Source organism: Triticum urartu, chromosome 1 (assembly GCF_003073215.2).
Source record: "Triticum urartu cultivar G1812 chromosome 1, Tu2.1, whole genome shotgun sequence".
Lineage (NCBI taxonomy): Eukaryota > Viridiplantae > Streptophyta > Magnoliopsida > Poales > Poaceae > Triticum > Triticum urartu.
Genome location: NC_053022.1, coordinates 17573917 through 17600452, shown reverse-complemented (window position 1 = coordinate 17600452; position 26536 = coordinate 17573917). Strand labels below are relative to the sequence as shown.

The following is a 26536-nucleotide window of genomic DNA, read 5'->3' as shown; positions in this document are numbered from 1 at the left end:
TAGCTTACTGAACATCTTGACAAGAGTAATAATACATAAGAAGTGGTACTTTATTCAGTGCAAGGTATCAAGATCAACATCACCGGAAATATTATCAGCTAAAGGCTCACTCCAAAGATACATAAGACGCAAAACTCTGCGATACTACAGAATTGTCATTCCAGAACATCACGAGAGAGACATAACATTCAGTCTCGGCATATAACCATTCTACATAGCGATAATCAACATAGGTATCTCTGGATGGAGTTTGAAGCTAGCACCGCGGTAATGGATAGTAGCCCTTCATGTTGGCTTCTCGTAGCTGTTCTGATCTCTGAACTCCGCCATCTTACTTTTGATGTAATCTCCCATATTAGGCTGGATAAACATGTGTGTGGGGTCAAGAATGTGCACGATGAACTTCTCCGATGCGGGCATTGACGCATTCATATTAACAATGAACTGAGCCATTGGTATATCACTGGGAAACAAAAAAGATAAACCAGTGGATCAACTAAAACTGCAGAGTGATGGTATAATGAACAAAACAGTTGATCCTGTTGGGATTTGCGAGCTTACCAGGAGATGAACAGCCCCTTGATTGCATTAACCATCTTTCAATGTGCTCGGTACAGTAGAATATTACCTGTTTGGCAAACAGAACAACCAAGTCATTCGGAGTAGTAATGTTACTGAAACATATACAAACAATCTGACACATATCATGTAGACAATGGGGTTCTACAGTGGCACCAGGTGATACCATTTAGCCAGCAGCAGAGAGAAAACAGGGGAAGGAGGGGTGGAGGATCATGAGGCTTCATGGTGAAAAAGGACCAAAACTAAATGGACTAAGAGCAAAATGCTCAAATCACAATGGTAAGTGGTCTGGCTTCTTCTCTTTATTTCTCTGAACACAAGTACCAACTGTCTACACCTTCAGTCAGATTGGGACCATTAAAATGGAAAAAAGAAACCAACATGTGCCAGAGTTTAGGGTAACATAAACCCAACGCATGGATAATGCAAATGTGTTACTCCCTCCGTACCGAAATACTTGTAGTTGGGGGAACTTGTACTACAAATATTTCGGTACAGAGGGAGTACATTACATCGCATGGCACATCAGAGTTAAACAATCTGTCAGAATAAACGGTGCTACTTGGGGAAGGCAGCAGATTACCAGATTGGGCAGGCAAATAAAATCAACGCAGGACAGACTAGATAACTGAGTGCAAATTGTGCATAACATGTAAACGAACTACAAAGGCATCAAAGTTAAATTTGCCCAAGCAAAATCTGGCAGATCAGGGCACACACAGTATGCTACAAAATCAGGGCGTCCAGAGTAGATTCGCTGAATCAGGGAACAAAATTAAATTGACATCAACGGCAGCTTTACAAGCTCCAACCTTAATTTACAGCAACAACGATCGGTTGAAGGGTGAAGTGGGATTCAGAGCGACATCTAAGTGAACTGCGTGACCGATTCTAATTCCACTTCCCCAAAGAATGTTTGGTACTAGAATCAAGCAGTCAGGGTAGCTTCAATGCCAGTCTATCCTAGAAAAGATCCAAACCAGTCAAGATGAACGGATGTACAGGACAGTACAGTACAGGGCGGATCGCCGCGTCGATGTGGGATGAGCATCGGGCAGGGGTGGCACCTGGAGGGGGCGGGCGCGACCGCTGTCAGAGGAGAACCTCCTGGGCGCGAATCTTCCTGTCTTGGCGAGGGTATGGGGGCGCGGAGAAGGTCCGTGGCTCGCCGGCGGCGGCGGCGGTGGCGGTGGCGAGTTGAAGGGGATTCCCGAGCTGGTGGAGGAACACCTCTGCCCAGATCGAAGAGGGCTGGAAGGATGGGCTGCCATATGAAGCTATTGGGCCTATTATCCCTTCTGAAAGGCCTGAATTAAGCCCAGTAGTTGGCAAAGGCGGACGACACTCTCCAAGCAAAAGGCTCAAGGCTGGCTGTACGGGCCAGCCCAATACATCCACAAACTTTTTTATTAGGCAAGCACGAGCAGAAGGGTCCCCAGACTCACAAAAAAAAAACGAGGAGAATGGTGCTTTGTACTTGTCGGAGGGTCGCCATTTGTGGCTTATTAACCTGTATGATACCATTGTAGTTCCTGTCTACTTGATCGTTAATCAATAAAGTGCAGCATTTTAACCCTAAAAAACTCAGGATTTTATTTATTCAATATATTTTGGGAAATATATAATTGAAAGTTAGTTTACATATACATATACATATATATATATATATATGTATATATATTGTGAAATAAAAACACGTTTTCATATATTTGAATCGCTGGTTTGTACCATCCCAAACACGGTGTACCACGATTAGCTACTAAGGCAATATATAGAGGAACAAGGCTACATGATAGACTAGCAAGGCATGAGATCGAATTGGCATCAATGTTGAACTAACACCGGTGGTCAGGGTCGCACCTGGAGGAGGGGGGTGTTGGCGACGCAAGGGAAGAAGGAGGGGCAGCGCCGTCTAGATGGTGGGTGGATGGATGGGTGCAACAACCTCCGTAAGGGGAGAACTGAGAGTCAGGTTGTCTTGCGAAGAAGGCAACATGTGTATGGTTGATAGCTCGGCATTGAAGTTGTAATCTGTCCTACTGCGTGGCACAACAGGTTGGGGTCCGTCTGCAGGGACAGTGAGAGGAGGTCAAGAAGAGCTAATGTTGATAGGCCAAAACAATTTGTGGGATCATGAAACTTTATTCAGGGTTATTAAGTGGTAGTTACACGATCATGTGGCATTCTCAGCCCGACATGACAGTTGAAACCTAATGACAGAGAGAGTTTTGCTAATCTATCAACTTCAAAGTTGTGGCTTCTACCTTCATGACTGTATTGCACACCTCAAAATCATCCGTATCCTGGGAAATCACTAGAACAATAGCACCGTAGCGGCCTCCTGCCCCTACCTGCTTGGATGTCTTTTATTGCTTCCAAACAGTCTGACACAATTAATACCTTGCACAAGATCAAGTCATTAGCCAAGGCCAAAGCTTCTCGACACGCTAGGGCTTCCAGAACGGCAGGATAGGTCATGTTCTTGAATGGGATCAAGGACGAGCCTAGGAACTTGCCCTGATCGGTCTGGCACGTGACTCCCACTACTCAATGGCCACCATCGCTATACACCGCACTGTCAACATTAAACTTTGCAAAACCCTCTAGAGGCGCTATCCAAATAGCATGTGATTGATTCACATCTCTAGGCCATTTGGATGGTGATTTGTTTTGTTGGGTGCTCTGAATGTCACATATGAAGTTTTTGACTAAAAAGTGTGCTCAAAGAGACAACTGGAACTCTCCTTCATGAATTTATCTGCGCCAAGCGTGCCAAATTGCCCATAGTGTGACTACCATATCAATAAAATCATAATGTGACAATGTTTCCATCATCATAAAACATCCAATGTTTGGTGTGTGGTTCTCTCGTCTCAATCATGGATTCTACTACTTCGTAAACATTGAATATCTAGTGTGTCACTACCATATGAAAGACTTCTTTTTGCAGTATCACATTGACTCAGTCATTTCGAAACCAGGAAAAGAGCAGTGCCGACTCTCATGCTTTTACGGGGAAGCTAATGTGAGCCTAAGGTACAAGACTTGGACACCATAAAACATCTGTGAAGTGAGAGCACACACTAGTAGAAAAAGGGTCAAACGTGAAGCACATTAGTGCCGGTTTGATTTTGGCCCGGTACTAATGGTACCATTAGTGCCGGTTAGAACGGATTTGCATTAATGCCGGTTCGTGTTGAACCTTTAGTACCGGTTCATGGCACGAACCGGTACTAAAGGGGTGGTGGCAGGCTGGCGTCAGGCCGGGGCCCCACGATCACCTTTAGTACCGGTTCGTGGCACGAACCGGTACCTTTAGTACTGGTTCGTGGCACGAACCGGTACTAAAGGTACCGGTTCGTGCCATGAACCGGTACTAAAGGGGTCTGACCTATAGTACCGGTTTGTGACACAAACACAAACCGGCACTATAGGACAATTTTCAAACTCTACCCCCCTCCCCCCGTGTGTCGCCATTTCAGTTCTGAAAAAATCAAAAGAAAATGATAAAAACTTCAAAAAATAAAATCCTTCGAGAGGTAGTTATATTACTACATCTACTAGTTAGGAAAATTTAAAAACTACAATTTGGACATGTTTTGCAAAAAGTGTAGGAAAAATGTAAAACGGCTATAACTTTTGCATACGATGTCGGAAAAAATGTATAATATATCAAAAAATTCAGCACGAAAATCCGCATCCGATGGAGACGGCCTATGGCCTGTTTGGAATTTTTTAGAATCCTCAAATTCCAAAAGGAAAAAAAGATATGGTCAAATTTCAGTTTGTTTTAAAAAAATTGGTTAAATCTGGTCAAACTACTTATTCAAGAAGTATTAATGTTACTACATAATTATTCAAGAATATTAGTGTTACTAAATAATTATTTCAATTTTTTGAATTTTGGTCAAATCTGGTCAAACTATGGTCAAACTGTGGTCAAACTATGGTCAAACTTATTCAAGAAATATTAGCGTTACTAAATAATTACTGTTTTTTAGAATAATAGTTTCAAACTCAAACGGTGAAATGTGCGACTTCATGCTCAAGCTAAACTCCTGAGGGTTAATAGGATTGACATTTTACTATTGTTAGGAAAACAACAAGTGCAGATTCGGAAATGAAGGAGAATAGAACCCGAAAGTTAAGCGTGCTTGGGCTGGAGTAGTGAGAGGGATGGGTGACCGGTCGGGAAGTTAGATGATTTGGAATGAGTGATCCACACTTGAGCAGTTAAGAGAGGTGATTAGAGACTAAATCATCAAATAATTCAAAAAAAATTAAAAAAAAATCAAATTTTTTTTCCAAAATTTTCAAAAAAAAATTCAAAAAAAAACTTTTAGTACCGGTTGGTAACACCAACCGGTACTAAAGGTCCCCCATACCAGGGCGCGAGCTCACGCCACGTGGTGGCACTTTAGCGCCGTTTCGTGCCGAACCGGTACTAAGGGGGGGGGGGGCTTTAGTGCCCACCCTTTAGTGCCAGTTATGGAACCGGCCCTTACGAACCGGCGCTAAAGCTCCGTATTCTACTAGTGACAATACTTTGGGGTGTGCATTGGTGACTTTAATGAAGTTCTTTGACAAGAGGAGTTGTGGGGCACTAATAGGACATAGGATTTTACACTTCATAGCGGCCTGAACCTAGGTAAAATCATCATGTTACGTAGGTGGGATTCGTTCCTCTCTTTGCCCCTCACCGAACCAATAAGAGGAGCACCCAAAGCTCCTCGGTGTTGTGCAGCAAGCCACGACACATGTGTTGTTTTAATGAAGTCCTCACGCTATTTTAGTCTTCAGCCATGAAAATTTTGCATGTTCATTTTGATGCATGTCTGAAGAATTTTTCCTTAATGTATGGCATTTTGTGTTCATTTTGCCTGGCGGATCCTGTAGTCACTATCCTCATTGATAGTTTCAGATCCCAGGTGATTTTTTGTGGTTATGCATTGTCCTACTTTTGTCATGATGTATGGATTAATTTGAGAGAAATTTTGTTTGGAACTAGTCACAGGGGGTGGGGGTGTTGTGTTCGTAGAACATGGAAAAGCTAGATGAAGTTTTGTTTCAAACTTCATGGCAAAATTGCCATGCCATCATGCAGGAGAGGCACAACAATTTTTTTATGGAAACAAATCACATGTAGTAACTCCCTGGTTAGTACTAGGCCACATGGTAATTATATAGCTAGATAAATGTAAAGCATATGGCAAAATATGAACCATATCCACCTATATGTCAAGGTTCACCAATCCATAAGAATGACAACTTTTTATTTTAATGTGTCCCATGGCATTTCTAATAATGTGTTCCATGGCAATTTCTTCTGTTTTTTAACGTGTGTCCCCATGGAAAAATATATTGGTAGGAACATTTTTTGTAGATAGCATGGCAATTGTATTGTATATACCACGACATTCCTTTTTTTGATAGAAAACATGTGCCCATCGATTTTTCCATCTTTTCGGAAAGAAAAGAAATCCCCTAATTCTACTTGGGTGTCCATTACATTTCTGTTTTGGCAAAAGTTACCTTGTGTTCACTTGATAATAACAAGTTCCAAAACTTTTCATACATTTTATCATAGGTAGCATGATATCTTTATCATTCAGACATTGGAAAATCATTTACTGGATCATGGTAGTTTTATCATATAGAACATGGGAATATTATCTATTTCAGAACATCACATTTTTTATCATATGCAGCAGGGATTTTTTTAATCATTTGTAGCATGTCATTTTTACTAATTAGACAATGGCACTTTTATCGTGGCTAATATGGCATTTTTATTAAACATACAACAACATTTTTCATAATTAGACCATGGGATTTTATTTCATTTTTAGCATGGCATTTTTTATTTTATTAGACCATGTCATTTCATTAAATAGACCATGAAAATTTAAATAATTACACCCTGGCATTTTTATCATTTTGTAGCTTGGCATTTTTTATTTCATTTATTTCATGGATTTTTTATCAATTTTTAGCATGGCATTTTTATTAGACCATGGCATTTCCAATAATTAAACCATCATATTTTTATCAGTTTGTATCATGGCATTTTTAATAGACCATGGCATTTTTAATAATTAAACCATGAATTTTTTTAGCTTGGCATACTATTATTATTTTTATAACATGGCATTTTTATCATTTCGTAGCATGTCATTTTTATTACACCATGTCATTTTAGTAAGGGTTTTTATCATTTATGCCACTAGTTGTGTCCCACTACTCAGTTTTGTCATTAGAAGTTACAACTGCTCAAAAATGCCATCAATCCGTGAGATGCTTGCTCAAAAATGCCATTAGATATCTCAAAAATGCCATCGTTCTGTTAGATGTTTGCTCAAAAATGCCATTAGACATTGTTATTTTTACGTCAAACCCGTTGACCATGTTGTATGACAAAAATAAGCCTAGACCCACATGTCAGTTCTCTCTATCTCACAATGATATGTGTGGCCCCACTTGTGAGGAGTAACCAAGAAAATAATTTTATAGGAAAATAAGAACGCTGTTGGGATCAAGTGGGTCCCATACTTTATTGTAGTGAGATAGAGGGAGAGCTGGCATGTTGGTTCATAGGTATTTATGTCATTATAACATGGCAAAAGAGATTTGAGATCACAATAATGGTGTTTAGTGGCATTTTTGAGCATGTGTCTAATGAAGCGATGGCATTTTTGAGCAGTTGAAATTTCTAGTGGCAAAACTGAGTAGTGGGACACAACCGGTGGCATTACTGATAAAAACCCTTTTAGTAATTACAACCTTGCATTTTTATCATTTTGTAGCATGGAATTTTTATTAGACCATGATTTTTTTAATTGACCATGGCATTTTAATAATTTTGTAGCATGGCATTTTTATTAGACCATGGCCTTTTTTTATTAAATAGACTATGGTATTTTTAGCCACACGGTACTTGAGAGAAAATATTGTAGGAACTGTGGCAATTTTGTTGTAATTTGACATGTCATTTTTTGATTAAAAAACCTAGCAAACATCACAACATTTTATTTACTCAAAACATGGCCTTTTCTAGAGAAACTTTTTGCACTTAGTTCTCATGCCAATTTTTTGGGATTTGTACTTACTTTATAGATACACCAGCGATCAGTTCGTTTGCTGCCCCCGTCTCCCAGGGGACGTTTCCTAGTGATTAGGGTCCTAAGTCTAACACCGTTCATTTTTCCCTATCCTCCTTGTGATTCGTCTCTAATCAAGGATTATCAAGTGATTGAGTACTGAGATCCTAACACCGGTAAGCATATTTTTTTTGCCCCCAGTACATCATGCCAACGAGTAAACAATCAAATTACGCACTCCTACATCAGGTTAAGCTAACTAATGTCAGGAATCAATAGTACGGCACGCTTAGCGGAGTAGTTGCACATGGTGTGGATCGACTCTGCGTGGGTGGTTGCTTACAGGCTAAGCTTGGGAATCCACCTAGTAATTAACGTGATCTCCCCGTCCATAGAAAGCATACATAAAATCACGGCGACCTCGGATGCTGTAATCGGACAAGGGCAGACCGTCGCCCGCCCTCTGGGACCATGATATAGATGAATAAAGGGCATATGCGGATATTCTGTGTGCGTGCAGGTGATGCCCGTCATCTGGTCTATAATCATCATTGCCTGATTATACATACGATTATGTCCATTGCACGCACGAACAGTTATCTATCTAGTATATAAAGATAAAAGACGAATGAAGCTGAATGAAATTTGTGCTAGACATGAATGGCTAGCAAATTCTCAACCATTCAGATACGATGATTTGTGGCACTTTAAACTTTTACCGCTCCTAATTCAGATCCCATGTGACCCAGATGGACCCTACAGGGCATCCATTCATACATTCATTCACATTGAAAAGACAGAACCAAATAGAATCTGTCTAAAGCTACAACCTTAAATCTCTTCTATGTTTCAAACAAGCAACCAGTCCACAGATATTCCTGCCGCCTCTTTCCTCTCTCTCTCTCTCTCTCTCTCTCTCAAGCATTTAAAGGAGAGAACCAAGCCAAGGCCAGGGGACAACACAGGGCCGAGAGACCGAGTTGTCGACTGCCTCAGTGGAACCTCTCTTCTCTTTCGCGGGAGAAATCCAAGGGGACCAAAGCGGAGTCACACGGTGCTCTCGTTTGCGTCACGCCAATGGTGAAGGGGAGGTTCCTCGGCATGTGTGTGCTGCTCGTGGCAGCTGCAGCGGCTGGCGAGGGCAAGGGGGAGAGGCAGGGTGTTCCTCTGCTAGACGTGGGGAGGCTGGAGAAGTTTGTGGACGAGCTACCGGACATGCCAGTGCTGCGTGGGTACGGCGTGGCGGAGCGCGGCAGGCTCATCGCCGGGGAGCTCATCATCGGCATGTACGACACCATATGGGTACGTGTACACGAACAACATATTCTTGGCCTTTTTTTTTGCATGGATCTGCACATAAGATCTTAAGAATATAACATCGAAGTCTCAGTCGACTGAGATTTACCAATTCCGTTTGTGTCGGCATCTACTATGGTGACGATGGTGCACGCGTGGTGACGCCGCCCATGTCCTAGTTTTCATTCAGTATTCTTTTCTTCATATATCTCGAGGTTTTCATTTCAGAAACGAAAAAGAAAGTATTCCATTCATTAGACAAGAAAAAAAGACCTGGCTTTAGTGCAGATACTTTCTTAGTTTCATGCATGATTAAATGGGATTAACCAGAACTTTGAAACCAAATGAATAAGGTTTCCATTTTTTTTCTTCTAAAAATTATGTGCCAAATCATTCCTCCTGGATTAAGTCCCACCACTTTTTTCTTCCAAAACCAGTTGCCATGGATTTCCCCCCTGAGCAGTTCAAGGCCACGGTGGGTGGGTGAGTTTCAATGCCGCCGCAGGCAGACGACAACTTCGCTACTTCTGGGTCCAGCATCGTCGAGGCATTTTTCCCGGAAACCCGCTCGCATGGACCTCGCCTCCGACTAGTTCGAAGCCAATGCGGGTGCACAAGCTGAAGGCCGTGCGGAGGAGCTCGAGGTGCGAGTGCGGCTGTCAACCATGGCTTGCATGCTTCAGTTGCGTCGGGACCACTCTTTCAGTCTTTTTCTCTCTCTGCTCACTTCTTCATCGAAGTGCCCGACTCTTCTGCAGGCTACACTGACACATTTGAGGCATTAGCTTTTGATCCAAACTGGCATCCGAGCCTATCTGGTCTCCGGGGCAGCGCTTTTGGGGCTAACCATTGGCTATGCCCTTTGGGTGGCGGCATGTGTGGTAGGCATGCGCTGATCCACATGATTCAGCAACCGCAAGTGTGCGCAGTCAGTTAGGATTCTCAATATACGGTGCTACTTTCTTTCTAAAATATAAGACACATTTTAATTTTTCTAGTCTTCATCACATAACTTTTACTATGATTTTCACTTATTATATGTGCATTAAATCCGTATAAATATATGTACATGAAATACAGTTGTTTTGCAAGACAAACACGACATTCAAGTTGTGCATCAAAGATCATGCAAAGTCAAGCCCCGGCCCTTTGACAATTTGTCTGAATTGCATTTTTTTTATTTCTCTCTTTGTGGACAGAAATTCCACCGCGACCTTCCGGCGACGCGGGTCTTCGCCTACGGCGCCAGCAGGGAGACCGCCACTGTACCGGGCCCGACCATCGTGGCGATGAAGGGGGTGCCCACACACGTGACGTGGACCAACCACCTCCCGCCGGATCACATCCTTCCATGGGACAGATCGCTCGCTGCCGCGGGGCTCGGCAACGGCACCGGGGTCCCCACCGTCACCCACCTTCACGGTGGCGTGCAGCAGTCCAGCTCCGATGGCAACTCCATGGCGTGGTTCACTTCCGGCTTTGCCGCCACGGGCCCACACTTTTCCTCGCCGGCGTACGAGTACCCAAACCAGCAGCCTCCGGGGAACCTCTGGTACCATGACCACGCCATGGGCCTCACCCGCGTCAACATCCTCGCCAGCCTCCTCGGTGCATACCGGGTGTCCGACCCGGCTGCCGAGGCGCCCCTCGGCCTCCCCTCCGGCGAGGAGTTCGACCGGAACCTCGTGTTGTTCGACCGTGACTTTAAGAGCGACGGCTCGCTCTTCATGAACGCCACGGGGAACAACCCCAAGGTGCACCCGCAGTGGCAGCCGGAGTACTTTGGCGCTGTCATCGTCGCCAATGGCAAGGCCTGGCCTTTCCTCCGCGTGCGGCGCCGGCGGTATCGATTCCGCATCCTCAACGCCAGCAATGCACGCTTCTTCCGTCTCTCGCTCTCCGGTGGCCTCCGCTTCGTCCATGTCGGTTCCGACTCTGTGTACCTTGCCAGGCCGGTGCCCACGAAGGAGTTCCTGCTGGCGCCGTCCGAGATCGCGGACGTCGTCGTCGACTTCGCCGGCGCCAAGGACGACGCGGTGACCCTGCGGTCCAACGCGCCGACGCCATACCCCGGTGACCTTGACGAGAAGGCTGAGACAGTGGCGGTGATGAAGTTCCTGGTCGCGAGGAAGCCGGAGCATGACCCATCCACCATGCCGGCGGCGCTGATGCCGTGGTACCCGAAGCCGGACGCGCGGGAGGCGGTGGTGACCCGGCACATCGCCATGTACAAGTACGCCAAGAAGGGCACGGACGAGCCGACGCACATGTACCTGAACGGCGTCCCTTACACGGACCCGGTGACAGAGTCGCCGCGGGAGGGCACGTCGGAGCTGTGGGAGGTGATCAACCTCACCGACGACGACAACCACCCACTGCACGTGCACCTGGCGGTCTTCGCCGTGCTGAGGCAGAGGTCGCTCCAGCGCGTCAACGAGTTCAGGGACTGCATGCAGGGGAGCGCGAGCAGCGGCGCCGGCGGCCGGAACGACGCCCTCGCGTGCGGGATGCAGCGGCACCTCGCCGGAGGCCGCACGCATGTCGTGCCGCGGCAGGAGCGCGGCTGGAAGAATGTGTTCAAGGTGCGGCCCAGCACGGTGGCCACGCTGCTGGTGCGGTTCATGCCGCTGGAGGAGCCGTCGGGGAAGAGCGGCCGCTTCCCCTTCGACGTCACCGCCGGCCCCGGCTACGTTTACCATTGCCATGTAAGCATCAAGCAGAAAACATTTTCTGCATCGATTTAGTTTGTAAAAAATTGTGTTTATTGACATTTGTCCTTATTTGGACTGCAGATTTTGGATCATGAAGACAACGAAATGATGAGGCCGATGAAGATTGTTCGTTAGCTGCATCAAGGATCTGAAGGAATTCTCTTCAGCAACCTTCAAGGCTTCAAGCACGTTCGTCGGCACCTTAATAACTGGCCCTTAGCTAATAACTGGCCCCTATGTAGTTAAGGTCTAATTAGTTAGGATTGTAAAAAACATATGGAGTGATGACTCTGGGAGAAGCTGGGGAAGAGGGCGATTTTGGTAGAATCGTCCAAAAGAACTGGCCCTAAATCTTGTATGAACTCAGTTAGTCTTTGTACTTTTTCTTCGGATTGTATCTGGAATACTCGGTGTAACTTTGTTGCTTAATAATAAAGTGCCTACTTTTAAAAATAGTATATGAAGGCTATTCCTCCTACTACTACTATACTCAAGCTAGATTGGTAATAATTGAGATAGTACATATCTTGGCCTTGCCATTTGCGAGGCTCATGTCAAGCAGCCATGGCCCATGGCAGCAGAAAATTGCAAAGGCTTGGACTAATTCCATAGTCTGTGAGAATTTACAGCGTGGAGTGTAAATTAGCTTCTGTTTAGCAGCTCTAATTGTTTCTGTCTTCAGAATGACGCAAGGTGCTTGAGCCAACCAATTTTTGTGGGCCTTTTTTTTTTACCTTTTCCCTATTCTACCTTTGGCTTTAGATCTTCCACCTTTCTTTTGATGAACCAAAGGTGCAGCAAGGCTAGCACTGACAAACAATTACAAAAGGGCATATGCATGTTCAGAAAGTGAACCAAATTGGTAACAAAAATAGAAAAGAAAAGAACACAAAGGTATTACAGTCGCTCACCTTGAACAAATTGGATGCAAAGGTTCTCTGATTCAGTGGCGTGGTTGCAGCTTCTCCTCTTCCTTCGGTCCTGAAGCCTCCGAAGTACTGAGTCCACCTCAGCGAGTTGCTCCGACACAGCACCACGGTCACAACCACCGCTCCATGCGCCGCAACGCAGCTGCCCCATCGTAGCCGTCGCCCTAGCCACCATCCCGCCGCAGCCACTACGCTGCGGCAACGCCGGTGCACGGGCACATTTCCTTACTTTACATATGGTTGTGGGTCAACAAATGAAGAAGGAAAGCTGGGATATACCAGATCGGGTACTGATGTCGAAAGCAAGTCACCACCACCAACAACGGTGCCTCCTCCCGTCCTAGGCAAAACAAACACCACAAACGAGCTGCATGTTGCTCTGCTTGATGCGATGGAATTGGAAACGCACACATACGACGTACAGTACGAGCCCTTCCACGCCCAGATTCTAGCCAGAATCCAGAAAAATGGCCGAGATCCAAATCCACCCAAAAAACGCATATGCACCCTTTTCCAGGATATCCATCCATATCAATTGAAGAATCGTCCGATCTTCCTCATGCCAAAGCACCTCGATCGGTGATAAAATCCATTAATTTGATTCAATTTTTTTCTCTTATACTGTAGGAATAAATATTTGAATTCAACATTATGTGAACTCCAATTTCCAATCATATATTTTTAAGGGTAAATTAAAATAAAAAAGTACCTCCTCGATCTTTTCCCACTCCCTCTCTATTGCATGGGTGAAATATGTAGTATTCTAGAAAAAGATGTACTTTTCAGACCAATTTTTATGTGTAGAGGAAAGGGGTGTGGTTTCTTCTTGCGGGCACAGAGACTGTTTGCCTGCCAGACCAGCACGATTTTCATCAGAAAATAAGAAGCTAGAAAACTCGCATATACTGATATACACAAGACAACTTGCTTTCATAGTTAGAAAGGAATACGCCTGCTGGTCTATCCACATTGAGAATATTTTTTATTTCCCAACACATTTTAAAGATTTGTTCATAAAGATTAAAGGTGTTCACCATAAGCAATAAAAAAATCATCAATTGTTCTATTGTTTCAATTGTACAGGAAAGTGTTATGTCAATCTTAGAAATGTGTTTATACATACCGGATTTGGTCATCTAGAGGGAAGAACCAGCATTTGTTCCCTGATAAAAAATTATGGAACAGTGCACAAATCTCACATCGCACCGACGGTTCTAGATAACTATTGAGAAAGAACAAGTTTTAATACAACTGAGAATTAGTAAGCCCATGTTCTTGGTGCTAAAAAGGCACGCAAAAGATGTATCAACACATGTTTTGATAGAAAAACAAAACTTAGGGGCTTGCCTTTTTCATTGTTTGGATAAAAAGGAGCCTGGTTGGTTGTTGGCACGCACTGATCTGAACAAAGCTGGCTGTTGAATTCTTGAAATTATATACAGCAACGGCCACTACGCGTCCTCGCTTTTGATTGCTGTTCAACATCCAACCTCGTTTACGGCATAAATAAACACACCCATTACGTACTTTCATACAGAGGGTTATCTATGTACGTGTGCAAGTTAGTTAAGCTCAGCCCACACCTACTACTCTTGATGTGAAGGATATATGGCTAGAAGGAGGTACGACTCCCGAGTGGGAGGAAGTGAAGCTTATCAATGGCTACGCCATGCTTCTGGCGTACATGTGGTTCGCCTTCAGAGGCATAGGGTACCTGGTGGTCACATGGACCACGGTGGTTCTTCTCGGCGGATTCGTCTCCAACATCGACAAGGATGATTTCTGGCGTCTCACGCTGATTATCCTTGTGCAGATTCTCTGGTTAGTATACATCTTCTCGTCTCACGCATCTCTAATAATAAGAATGCTCAATCAAGTACAAGGGCCCGTTTTTGGGAGAGTTAAGATAACTGGTCGAGAACGATGGTCGATCGACACCACCTCGACTAGCTGGTCTGGTCGAGAACGACGGCTGGTCAATGTGGCCTCGACCACATTAGTATTTGTGTTGAAGCAAAGTTGGGCGGAGCCAGTTAGGTAGCTGGGTGTACATCTGCACATCTGCACAGCCTTTATTTGTGCCAAAAAAAAAATCAACATCTTAGGTGTATACAATTCTATGCAGCACCTTGTTTTTTTTAGACAAGTATGCAGTACCATGTGGCTATAAGGATTGACAATGTAGTTTCATTTAGCCCAACACCAACCTTACCATTTCCCTCAAAAGCCCATTATCTAAGCACAAAGCCCACCCGATGACAGCTACAATTCCCCAATCGATTGGAATTTCCCCAACCTTTCTAGAGTGATTGCAACCACATCACCTTTCTTTTGATGAACCAAAGGTGCAGCAAGGCTAGCACTGACAAACAATTACAAAAGGGCATATGCATGTTCAGAAAGTGAACCAAATTGGTAACAAAAATAGAAAAGAAAAGAACACAAAGGTATTACAGTCGCTCACCTTGAACAAATTGGATGCAAAGGTTCTCTGATTCAGTGGCGTGGTTGCAGCTTCTCCTCTTCCTTCGGTCCTGAAGCCTCCGAAGTACTGAGTCCACCTCAGCGGGTTGCTCCGACACAGCACCACGGTCACAACCACCGCTCCATGCGCCGCAACGCAGCTGCCCCATCGTAGCCGTCGCCCTAGCCACCATCCCGCCGCAGCCACTACGCTGCGGCAACGCCGGTGCACGGGCACATTTCCTTACTTTACATATGGTTGTGGGTCAACAAATGAAGAAGGAAAGCTGGGATATACCAGATCGGGTACTGATGTCGAAAGCAAGTCACCACCACCAACAACGGTGCCTCCTCCCGTCCTAGGCAAAACAAACACCACGAACGAGCTGCATGTTGCTCTGCTTGATGCGATGGAATTGGAAACGCACACATACGATGTACAGTACGAGCCCTTCCACGCCCAGATTCTAGCCAGAATCCAGAAAAATGGCCGAGATCCAAATCCACCCAAAAAACGCATATGCACCTTTTTCTAGGATATCCATCCATATCAATTGAAGAATCGTCCGATCTTCCTCATGCCAAAGCACCTCGATCGGTGATAAAATCCATTAATTTGATTCAATTTTTTTCTCTTATACTGTAGGAATAAATATTTGAATTCAACATTATGTGAACTCCAATTTCCAATCATATATTTTTAAGGGTAAATTAAAATAAAAAAGTACCTCCTCGATCTTTTCCCACTACCTCTCTATTGCATGGGTGAAAGATGTAGTATTCTAGAAAAAGATGTACTTTTCAGACCAATTTTTATGTGTAGAGGAAAGGGGTGTGATTTCTTCTTGCGGGCACAGAGACTGTTTGCCTGCCATACCAGCACGACTTTCATCAGAATAAAAAGCTAGAACAACTCGCATATACTTTTTTTTTGAAGTAAACTCGCATATACTGATATACACAAGACAACTTGCTTTCATAGTTAGAAAGGAATACGCCTGCTGGTCTATCCACATTGAGAATTTTTTATTATTTCCCAACACATTTTAAAGACTTGTTCATAAAGATTAAAGGTGTTCACCATGAGCAATAAAAAAAATCATCAATTGTTCTATTGTTTCAATTGTACAGGAAAGTGTTATGTCAATCTTAGAAATGTGTTTATACATACCGGATTTGGTCATCTAGAGGGAAGAACCAGCATTTGTTCCCTGATAAAAAATTATGGAACAGTGCACAAATCTCACATCGCACCGACGGTTCTAGATAACTATTGAGAAAGAACAAGTTCTAATACAAATGAGAATTAGTAGGCCCATGTTCTTGGTGCTAAAAAGGCATGCAAAAGAGGTATCAACACATGTTTTGATAGAAAAACAAAACTTAGGGGCTTGCCTTTTTCATTGTTTGGATAAAAAGGAGCCTGGTTGGTTGTTGGCATGCACTGAGCTGAACAAAGCTGGCTGTTGAATTCTTGAAATTATATGCAGCAACGGCCACTACGCGTCCTCGCTTTTGATTGCTGTTCAACATCCAACCTCGTTTACCGCATAAATAAACACACCCATTACGTACTTTCATGCAGAGGGTTATCTATGTACGTGTGCAAGTTAGTTAAGCTCAGCCCACACCTACTACTCTTGATGTGAAGGATATATGGCTAGAAGGAGGTACGACTCCGAGTGGGAGGAAGTGAAGCTTATCAATGGCTACGCCATGCTTCTGGCGTACATGTGGTTCGCCTTCAGAGGCATAGGGTACCTGGTGGTCACATGGACCACGGTGGTTCTTCTCGGCGGATTCGTCTCCAACATCGACAAGGATGATTTCTGGCGTCTCACGCTGATTATCCTTGTGCAGATTCTCTGGTTAGTATACATCTTCTCGTCTCACGCATCTCTAATAATAAGAATGCTCAATCAAGTACAAGGGCCCGTTTTTGGGAGAGTTAAGATAACTGGTCGAGAACGATGGTCGATCGACACCACCTCGACTAGCTGGTCTGGTCGAGAACGACGGCTGGTCAATGTGGCCTCGACCACATTAGTATTTGTGTTGAAGCAAAGTTGGGCGGAGCCAGTTAGGTAGCTGGGTGTACATCTGCACATCTGCACAGCCTTTATTTGTGCCAAAAAAAATCAACATCTTAGGTGTATACAATTCTATGCAGCACCTTGTTTTTTTTAGACAAGTATGCAGTACCATGTGGATATAAGGATTGACAATGTAGTTTCATTTAGCCCAATCAACCTTATCATTTCCCTCAAAAGCCCATTATCTAAGCACAAAGCCCTCCCGATGACAGCTACAATTTCCCAATTGATTGGAATTCCAGAGTGAGGCAGCTAGGTTGTGTGCCCTTTCTGCCAATGGTTGACCAGTGGTATTTTTTTCTATACACCCAAATTCGGAATCCTGGCTCAGCCCATGTCTTGCAACCACCAGAGTTTAGAATTTCCTGAACACAACAATCCGGTCATCATCGAAACATCTTAAAGTTTGGAAAAATTTGAAAACATTTCCTTTGGTAGAAAAGCACTCAAATCGACTGACCAAACTAGCGGATATCGAAAATATTTAGGATGAATTTTGTTAATTTAATTTGGTTGAGATCTAATCTTATAAGGTCAATAATATTCCGATGCTCGTCAAAATTAACAAGCTTCATGGATTTCTTTCAAAATTTGAACCATGGTCCATGGCTATGACAAGGAGTGGAGTCTCGGGTGCTTAGCCACGGGAGGATCTGTTTGACATTCCACATCACATCTTTTCTTTGTTTTTGACATCACATTTAAAACACGTGTGCTGTACTACTATCCAGTCTTCATTCCATGTTGGATTCTCCATCGGGAACTACAATAGGTATAGGTAGAGTTTGAATTTGAAAAAAGAAGGTAGGTGAGGTTTGAGGCTAAAGCCCATAGATAGGTAGCCCCTTTCCGGGGCGGGCCTTAGGCATGCCATGGAGTGGGCCTTTCCATGGTGGTTTGTGATTTTACATATTAGATACCTTTTCGAGTGTAAAACAAATACGTTTTCAAGGCGCTTTGTTCAGTTTACTCACCTCGGAAATGACTTTTTCTGCGACGTCTTCTGTATGCATGCCAGCCTGAAGTGTTGTAAAATATTGGCAGAGCAAACCCTGCTCTTAACAGTCATAGCCCCTGCACACATAAAACGTCAATTTGACAGCCAAAGTGTTGGAAGCACAACATAACGCACCAGTTCATGCACATCACGCGCATGATATAAACATCAATTCATCAACCAATTTCATACATCACATAAGCAACAAATTTAGTACAATACAAAGAGTATTGTGGCGGTATGCCAATATATACAGTAAGGAGCATTGATGAACTCCTAGGGTCAATTTTGGTAGTAACATTGTCGCGTGGAAATGACTTTATAGGATTTGTTATCAATGAAGACACTAATTGAGAAACAATAGTGTTCAATTATATCATTCAAATAATAGATGAAGGGGAGTCTTGGCGCAATAAAGTTGTTGCCTTGTGACCATCATGTCACGGGTTCGAGTCCTGAAAACAGCCCCATGCAGAAATTTGGACTATGGCTGCATACAAGAGACTCAAAGTGGTTGGACCGTTCCTCGGACCCGATGCAAGCGAGAGTTACGTGCACGGGCTACCCCTATGTCATTGATGCCAGCATAGTCATGTTATATGACACCAAAAATTCATGCAAGGGAGACTGTATAATAGCCGGATTACAAACCGTTGGATAGTTAGAAGATAGTAAGGGTTAATAGATAAAGAAGGCTTCCTAAAAATCATGTAGTCAATCTTCTGTCGACATGTGAAGGGAATATTGAGACGATGGGGCATGCAGTCAAACTTATGTGCAGCTTCGTCTATCATCATATAAACTGATTACTGAGACACTTCAAAGGAAAAGAGTATTATTTTTGTCATGAAAAGTATTTCAAAATTATGCACTTTAATTTCTAGGAACATATCAATATATAGATAACATTCCAAGTTGCAGCTTGAAAACTCTAATTTCACAAGGAGGGAGTAAATGAAAGAAGGCGAGATCTAGACAAAACAGAGAAGAAATTTTCATTGCTTAGGGAGAAGAGAGTCTTCTTTTATGTTCCAAACGTATAGTATGAATATCTGTAAAATTAAAAATGGATCCAAAAAAACTCCTAAAGATGTCGTCCTCACAAATACGTATGTTTTGTTGCTTAATCTTGTTTCACATCACTTGCTTATATATAGACTGGCATGTATCTAACTTTGAATGCGCGTACAAACATCATCAATGTTTCATTCGGTGAAAGGATGACTTCTGCTGCTAATCTGGTCTGGAGCCTGAGGGCGGTGAAAATTTTAGTGACGCCCAACCGGCAGCTGGCTGATAATGCATACGGTAATCGCCAGGTACTGGCAGTCGTTAGGGAAGTTATTGCAGCGGTGGTAGTGCTGGTTCACGCTGTGGTATTGTCCTTCTGCCTGAACTTTCTGCAGTTGCTCATGATCTGTGGGCTGTTCATCACCATCTGGATATCGGTACGCGGTCTCATGGACCACGACCATTACAGCGACAAGCCTGAGGAGAGAACAAACATGGATCCAGCGCATACTATCTTGTACACCATGTGTGTGGTCCAGGGTGCATTCTTCCTTTATAGAAACATCTTGTTGCTTTGGTTGAGGAGGGTAGTGAAACAAGTGAGCCAAGCTTACGGCTTCCAAGATGGTGATTGTGCAATTTCAGGCTACTTCTTCGAAATCAGTAGGGGATGCTCGAAGAACCCATCCTCCGTGAGAGGAAGGAACCTCGTCACGTATGCTGTAGAACTCGTGGAGTCCAGCTCGCCCCTCGGTGGCAACTGCCTTTCCGGGATATTGATACTGGACAGACTACTCACCCGGCAGCATTCGGACAAGATTAAAGCCCCTAATTTGGTCAAACGAGAAAAAGGAAATCAGCGGCAGAAGCTATCAGATTTAGAGGGCAATATTGGAGCTTCTTTGGTTAAAATGGAGAATAAAGAGGAGAATAATCAGGAGAGGAGGGAGAAGAAGAGGCAGGGGAGGAAGTGGTGGCAGCAGCATCGTCCTCGAACAGAAGAGGAGATCATTGTGCAACAGCGCAGGGTGATCAGGCAGCTGATCGGATCTACATCTTCTGCTCACATTCTGCAGAAACTGCTTCATGCACTAGATTCAAGCCACTCATATGACCAAAAGAAGAGGGAGGCCGCTGCTAGGATAGTGGAGCACGTCGCCAGTGGGATTCGTCTGGAGCAGTTCCCCCAAGGGATCCAGTACATATCTTCACTTATCAACACCTTCGAAGAATACCAACGGCTCTTACCACACCAATCATCGTCAAAGAGAAATGAAGCAAGTGTGGCAACCCAGCCACTATCGTCGAAAACAAACAATGGTCAATATCAGGAACAAGGCAGGTGTAGCAGCAGTAGTGGCACTTGTTTATCGCCATCAAAGTCAGAGTTGGAGTCGGAGTCGGAGTCAGAATCAGAATTACCCTGGGATAGCGACTTGGACATCTATGCATGGTTATTTCCCAAGACTAAGAAGAGGAACGGAAATACCAATCCGTTCCACGGCTACAAAGAACTGGTGCTAACTGGCCTGCGTATCCTTTGGAGTCTTGCAGACAGTGCGGACAACTGCACAATCATAAGCAAGACCAAAAATCTTGTCTGCAAGATCATGGCGCCTGTTAGCTACGACCTAGTGCACCGCACACATCATAGTGCATGGTCCACTAGCGTAGTTGAGGGATCGCTGAGGGTGATGCTCCGGCTCGTGGCCGCGGAGGGAGAGACTAGGGTCAAGCTGCGCCGGCAGATCTCGAGCAACAAGAAAGCAATCACCACAATCGGAAGAATCGTCAAGTGTGAAGAATGCCAGGGCAGGGAGCTGCAGATGAACGCCATGCAGATCCTTACGCAACTATGTATGGACGAAACTGAAAGCAGAGGAGATTTCATTAAGATGCTGGTAAGCATTAAAGACAGTATAACCGAGCCTAAAGCGAGCTCTCTCAGCGATTTGGATTTCTGGCCGTCCATTTTCGTGATCTAAACGTTTCTGACCGTCAGATCTAATGTGTAAAATCATCACTCCCTCAACTGGCCCGGCTGTCCTATCCTATGGCCTGCTATTCCAGAGGCCGAATCCAAGCCATGTGGTAAACTGGGCCGGTTATGCCACCCATTAATCTAACACCGTCGTTCTCGCTCGACAGGGGATGTGGATCGTCCGCTCATTGTGCTCACTGCTCGCTGGACAGAGGAGGTGGATCGGTGACAGGGGAATCCAGCCGCCCCCGACGCGCGCGACGCGCTCGAGCAGGATGGTGAAACGCGCGAGCCGTGCCGGTCGACGCAGGCGAGCCGTGCCGGTCGACGCAGGCGATCCGTCCAGGTGACGGCGTGATGAGCACGCGATTTGGGCGAATCCAGCCAACATGCTTGAGCGGGATCCAAGACAAGCGCGCGGCGCTGCCGGCCGCGACCACGATGACTTCGATCCAGCGGCGGACCGGGCACTTTTCATACTGTTCATCTCTCTGTCCACGTGTCCTGCCAGAGTTGATTCCAGCCGCTAGCACCAACTCTCCAGCTTGGGTTCGTCCACTAAGAATTCAATCACCGGCTGCTAGCACTGCTCTCGGCCAGATGGTTCGGCAGCCTATGTACCTACAGGAAAATCCTCCTTCTCGTTATGACAGAGATTTTTCTTGGGGTTTTAATGTGTGCAGGCTACGGGTGACAAGCCGGTGGTTCCATCAGTTAGAAGTGAAGCGTTTCTTGATCTCTTTTCTCTGTCAGGTCAAATTACAATAATATTTTTCTAATGCGATTTGGAAAGTTTTATCAAATCCAGTGAGCAAATGAGACTGCAATACTTGGTTTGTGCTCTAGAATTATAAGACTTGCTTATAAGTCCTGCTTATCTTTTTCATGTGAACTATAATTAGTAGATGAAGGGCATGTTCTGTACCATGATTTATGATTTGGCTTGGCACATAAGTGACATCCAAGAGAGGATATTCTTCTAACTTTACTTTACAATGTGAGTATATCCTACTCTAAATTTCTCATGTTCAACCGGCAGAATCTGCTCTATTTTGAGGTTTCTATCATTATTTCCAAACTGTGCACCTAAGCGTAGGATAAAAGTATTCAAGTTAAACAAGTTGATATTTGATTATCAGGCGATGAAGTAGATTCATAATATGTTGACTGGTGCAGTACGAAAGTGGACAAAAGTGATTTTATTGGGATCCAGCTGACGCATTCGAGCGAGATCCAAGTGAAACGTGCAGCATTGCCAGCCACGATCATGACCTGCTCGAGTGGGATTCCAAGATGACTTACCTGCCAGCGGAACCCAGCGTCTAGGGATCGCAAAGGTGAGCAGTCACACATCCACGAGGTTGCTTCTCTTCGAGTTCATCGGCCGCCTTGGGGTCCTGGGTAACTTGTCCTGGTAAGCTCCTCTGCAACACCACTCCCCTCGAGCCAGGCACGACGTTTGATCAACACGCGCCTCCACTCTCCTATGGGCTACAGCCGTAGCTTCTTCCCGCAACCCACAAGGCTGAATATCAAATGATTGTCCATTTGTCGTACTACAAAGCAATGCGCAAGTATAGAAAATTCAGCCAAATAATTATCATGTCATGCTCACGCTAAATCACAAACACACTGGAGGTGCACCGTCAAACAAAAGTAAGTCCCAATACATGCCAAAGTATACACATCTTTCTGTCTAACATGGCAGTTTGAGAGACCCATAGCTTCTGGTAGAAAAATTGGAGAAAGACATACATATTTACTGGAAGTGTTATTCATGTCTTACATGCTTGCACATTAAATTGTAGTTTATGCTAGCTTAATTTGTAGTTATGTCAGTAAACACACACTTCATATGTTCTCCCTGTGCCCAAAAAACCTTATCTTTAAGACCAAGTGCATATGCATCATACAATGATGGGAAGTGTTAGAACATGTAGCCAGGTAGGCAGGTGGTTATATTCATCTGGCCTGCCGTGGTTCTGGGATGTTTGCTCCTGCTGAATTGTTAATTGTGTAGCAGTAACCATATTCTCGAAGCAACTTGTGTATAGAGCACCCAAAAATAAAAATCAACATAGACTACAAGTGTCGCTGGACTGCATCTGAAACATATTTACGGAAATTTATAGAGTAAATAGAATGGAATTCATCATAACTCACACCGCAGTGGTTTACAGTTGGTTCATGAATGCAAATAAATAGATTCGAGTATGTCTAATCATTGCAGAACCAACTAATATTCAGTCAGACAATATATTGTAGTGATTATTAGTGCTTAGGTAACTTATGGTATAATTGATGTTCAATATTACTTCATAGAAGATCATAATTTTTCTGTATTTACCTGCTCAGTTCATTTATATTGCAATCAACTATACCAAAAGAATCTGTCAATCTATAGTGGTACTGGAGTATATAGAAACTGATTAAATAGTGTTGCTAGCACTAAAATGGCACAAAGAGATACAGAAAAAAAAAACACTTCTGAGGTGATCATGACCATTGTGTAATTCAGAAAGTTGATTATGTTACTTTTATGTAGTGTATCTTCCATGGTGACATAATCTCTGTCAATGTTTGTACAGCAAAGCATGTACTAAGTTCTTTGTTGAATGAAGCCTACAGTATTCTGAGTCTACCAGTGAAGCCTTTTTGTGGTTATATACAATATCTCATTTTTCTAAGAGGCTGACATATATTATAAAGCGCCACAATAATTGAAGACCAACAGGAACCGATTTTTTTGGGCATACTTTAAGTGCAACCACACTGCAGCTTCTCAAGGTATGCAAATTATGTCCTCTCACACACCCCTTGCTTAATCTTTCAATTATGTCCAAAAGATGGGTTCACCAAGTACAAAGTTTGTCTTACCGTTGTTAGCTCCCCATTTCATTCTCTACAGAGCTCTCTCCTTAATTGTAAGACTGGATATTCTTTCAAACACAAAATATAACACATCTGAGGTTCAGTTTGTTTCTACATGGCAGTATCATCACAAATGATAGTAAAAAAAAAACCGATAATCGCATCATATAGACCAGACAATGTTCCAACTCAGATAGCTGCCCTTATTTATCAATATTTTATTGTTTACTTTAGTGTTAATGAAAATTGTCTTACTGGAATCCTTCCATTCTCTAATATCCAATTTTATTGTCAAGCATAAATCCATATTTTATTCTCTACAGGGCCCTGTCCTTAATTGTAAGACTGGGTATTCTTTCAAATATAACACATGTGAGGTGGAGTTTGTTTTCTTATTGGCAGTAGCATCACAAATGATATGTAAAAAAACAAATCGACACTCACATCATGTACCAGACAAGACAATGTTCCAATTGAGATAGCTTCCCTTATTTATCAACATTTTATTCTTGACTTCAGTGTCAATGAAAATTGTCTTACTATAACCTTCTGTTCTGTAATATCTTATTTATTGTCAAGCACAATTTTTCTTTTTAGTTCCTTGTTGCCTACACAAGATCATCTTTTGGGTGCAGGCTGCAATTGTTTAGAAGACATCAATAAGAAATGGAACAATTAGAGAGTAAAAGTCCGATGACCAATACCGACTAAGACATATGAGCACATTGAAAATGTTGTGATAAATTATCAGCTACATATATTTATGTTGATTTCGGTGTCCATATACTTATGTAAGCTCCTACCATTCTATTGTAGAAATAGACGGGCGCAGCAACGCGCGCCATCGATGATCTAGTCTTTGTTAATGGTGATACTAGTGACGGGTCCATCAGAGGTACTGCAGGTAAAGGACTGGTGCTGTTTTTTGGGAGCAAAAACGTTGCCACCATCTTCCCCAAGGAGAACGATGCCTCCGACTTTGCTGGTGCTCTGGTGAAAATAGTTTCAGATGATGAGATCAACACATGCAGAAAAACTGCAGCAGAAATTCTAGAGCATCTATGTATTCATTACAATTGGAATGATGATTCCCCGCAAAAAAAAATTGGAATGATCAATATCTCGGTACACTCAAGAATGCCATGACGGGTGTGATGCCAAGGGTACGTGCATAGTTGTTTGCATATTAATCTATGTTCTTTCTTTCTTGGAACGCATACATGGAAAGTGAATCTCCTTCCAGTCAGTTATTCATCATTCCCCCTTTGGATTTTTAGATAGCTTATCACAGGTGCCATGTGCTCAGCTATTCATTCATTCCCGTTTCATAGCAATGGGCGCATTTCTTTGCATTGCGTTTGATTTGTTACTTTTAACTATTCTTAATATGTGCACTCTATTGTTATAATCATTGCAGGTGCTTAGAGAAATACTACTTGGTTTTGGGTCGACAGGAAAAGCAGGAAAACCCACGTATGCCAGACCAGGTACCGACGTCGAAAGCCAAGTCGCTGTCGATGGTAATGCTGTTTTAGAAGTAAATGTCAGTAACAACAACAACAACAATACTTCATCGTCTCGGCAAAACCAACACCACAAGTTGCATCTTGCCCTTCTGTCCCTCTGTGTGACGGCATGTGAGAAATTACACCTTGACGTCAATGCAGTTTCGCCGGGAGAAGGAGACCAAGGAGATCGAGGAGAAGGTGTCGCATTCAGGTTTGCGACGAAGTTGGTACAGTTAAACAGGGATCTCATGACCGCCGACAGCCTGACAGTGATGAAGCTTACGACCAGAATGGTGATAGCAACCATGAAGAAACACATGGTGGATGGTCGCAGCACCATCGCCAAACGAGCTGACCTGCAGAGCCTCATGGATTTGCTCTCCAGCGTTTCAGAGGACATGGTGGATCTCGAGAGCTGCATGGTTTTTGCCACTGGAACAAGGACAACGACAATTCCTGACAACACTGAAACCCTCGAGTCCATCGTTAAACTGGCATCGAAACTCCACGGCCAAATTAGGGGCCAAGACTCTGAAATAGAGCTAGCTAGCTAGCTAGCTAGCTCTCTCAGAAGAAACAAGCTAAATTATTTGATATTGATTTGCTTCAGACTTTCTTTTTAGACCTGTCGAACTTGTACTATACGATGGTGTACTACTTCCTCTATTAACTTTTATAAGACTTTTTAGATCACTACTTCAGTGAAAGACTTATAAAAGTTTACAGAGGGAGTACATGTGTCATGGGTCGGTGCATTTACATTTCATTTCTTTGGTTTCAAGTGATGGCAGTTTCTTTCACAAAGTCAGTGTGCTACATATCTACTTATTCCAAAGTTTGTTCACTGCAGTTGCGATGTACCCAATGCATAGATATTCCAAATGTCTTAGATCAAAGAATTGAGCAGGGTAAGTTAACTATCTTTGAGATCAAACTTGGTGTTAACATTTCAGTAGTCCTATTTGTATTTGGTAAAGGCAACAGATTAGGCACGCTG

The 26536-nt window shown here is 43.6% G+C and overlaps 3 protein-coding genes across 4 annotated transcripts; 2 read left to right on the top strand and 1 right to left on the bottom strand.

Annotated features, from left to right (window-relative positions):
- Positions 1–29: 29 nt before the first annotated feature.
- On the bottom strand, positions 30–1838 carry LOC125540621 (general transcription and DNA repair factor IIH subunit TFB5-like). Of its 2 annotated transcripts, none has more exons than XM_048704305.1 (3): positions 1600–1838; positions 562–628; positions 30–463 (listed from the first exon to the last, which is right to left on the bottom strand). In XM_048704305.1, the coding sequence occupies exons 2-3, from the start codon at positions 594–596 to the stop codon at positions 286–288; spliced, it is 213 nt and encodes a 70-aa protein (XP_048560262.1). In that variant the 5' UTR covers positions 597–628; positions 1600–1838; the 3' UTR covers positions 30–285. The 2 variants fall into 2 exon arrangements, with proteins under 2 accessions (XP_048560262.1, XP_048560207.1); XM_048704250.1 differs by having other exon boundaries at positions 1650–1837.
- A 6903-nt stretch (positions 1839–8741) lies between these two features.
- LOC125540518 (multicopper oxidase LPR1 homolog 2-like) lies at positions 8742–11946 on the top strand. The gene is made up of 3 exons (XM_048704166.1): positions 8742–8981; positions 10175–11680; positions 11768–11946. Exons 1-3 carry the CDS (start codon positions 8757–8759, stop codon positions 11819–11821), a joined length of 1785 nt encoding a protein of 594 aa, XP_048560123.1. The 5' UTR covers positions 8742–8756; the 3' UTR covers positions 11822–11946.
- Positions 11947–16681: 4735 nt separating this feature from the next.
- On the top strand, positions 16682–26263 carry LOC125543264. Its single transcript, XM_048706560.1, has 3 exons — positions 16682–23947; positions 24848–25194; positions 25449–26263. Exon 1 carries the CDS (start codon positions 19332–19334, stop codon positions 21162–21164), a length of 1833 nt encoding a protein of 610 aa, XP_048562517.1. The 5' UTR covers positions 16682–19331; the 3' UTR covers positions 21165–23947; positions 24848–25194; positions 25449–26263.
- The last annotated feature ends 273 nt before the right edge of the window (positions 26264–26536 follow it).

What these genes read in the sequence shown, in the direction of transcription:
- LOC125543264 (XM_048706560.1), top strand. Translation starts at nt 19,332, where the DNA reads ATGTATCTAACTTTGAATGCGCGTACAAACATCATCAATGTTTCATTC.
- LOC125540518 (XM_048704166.1), top strand. Translation starts at nt 8,757, where the DNA reads ATGGTGAAGGGGAGGTTCCTCGGCATGTGTGTGCTGCTCGTGGCAGCT. An exon ending in GCATGTACGACACCATATGG is followed by an intron (nt 8,982 to 10,174) that starts GTACGTGTACAC and finishes CTTTGTGGACAG; the next exon opens with AAATTCCACCGCGACCTTCC. An exon ending in GCTACGTTTACCATTGCCAT is followed by an intron (nt 11,681 to 11,767) that starts GTAAGCATCAAG and finishes TTTGGACTGCAG; the next exon opens with ATTTTGGATCATGAAGACAA.
- LOC125540621 (XM_048704305.1), bottom strand. Translation starts at nt 596, where the DNA reads ATGGTTAATGCAATCAAGGGGCTGTTCATCTCCTG. An exon ending in AAGGGGCTGTTCATCTCCTG is followed by an intron (nt 464 to 561) that starts GTAAGCTCGCAA and finishes TTTGTTTCCCAG; the next exon opens with TGATATACCAATGGCTCAGT.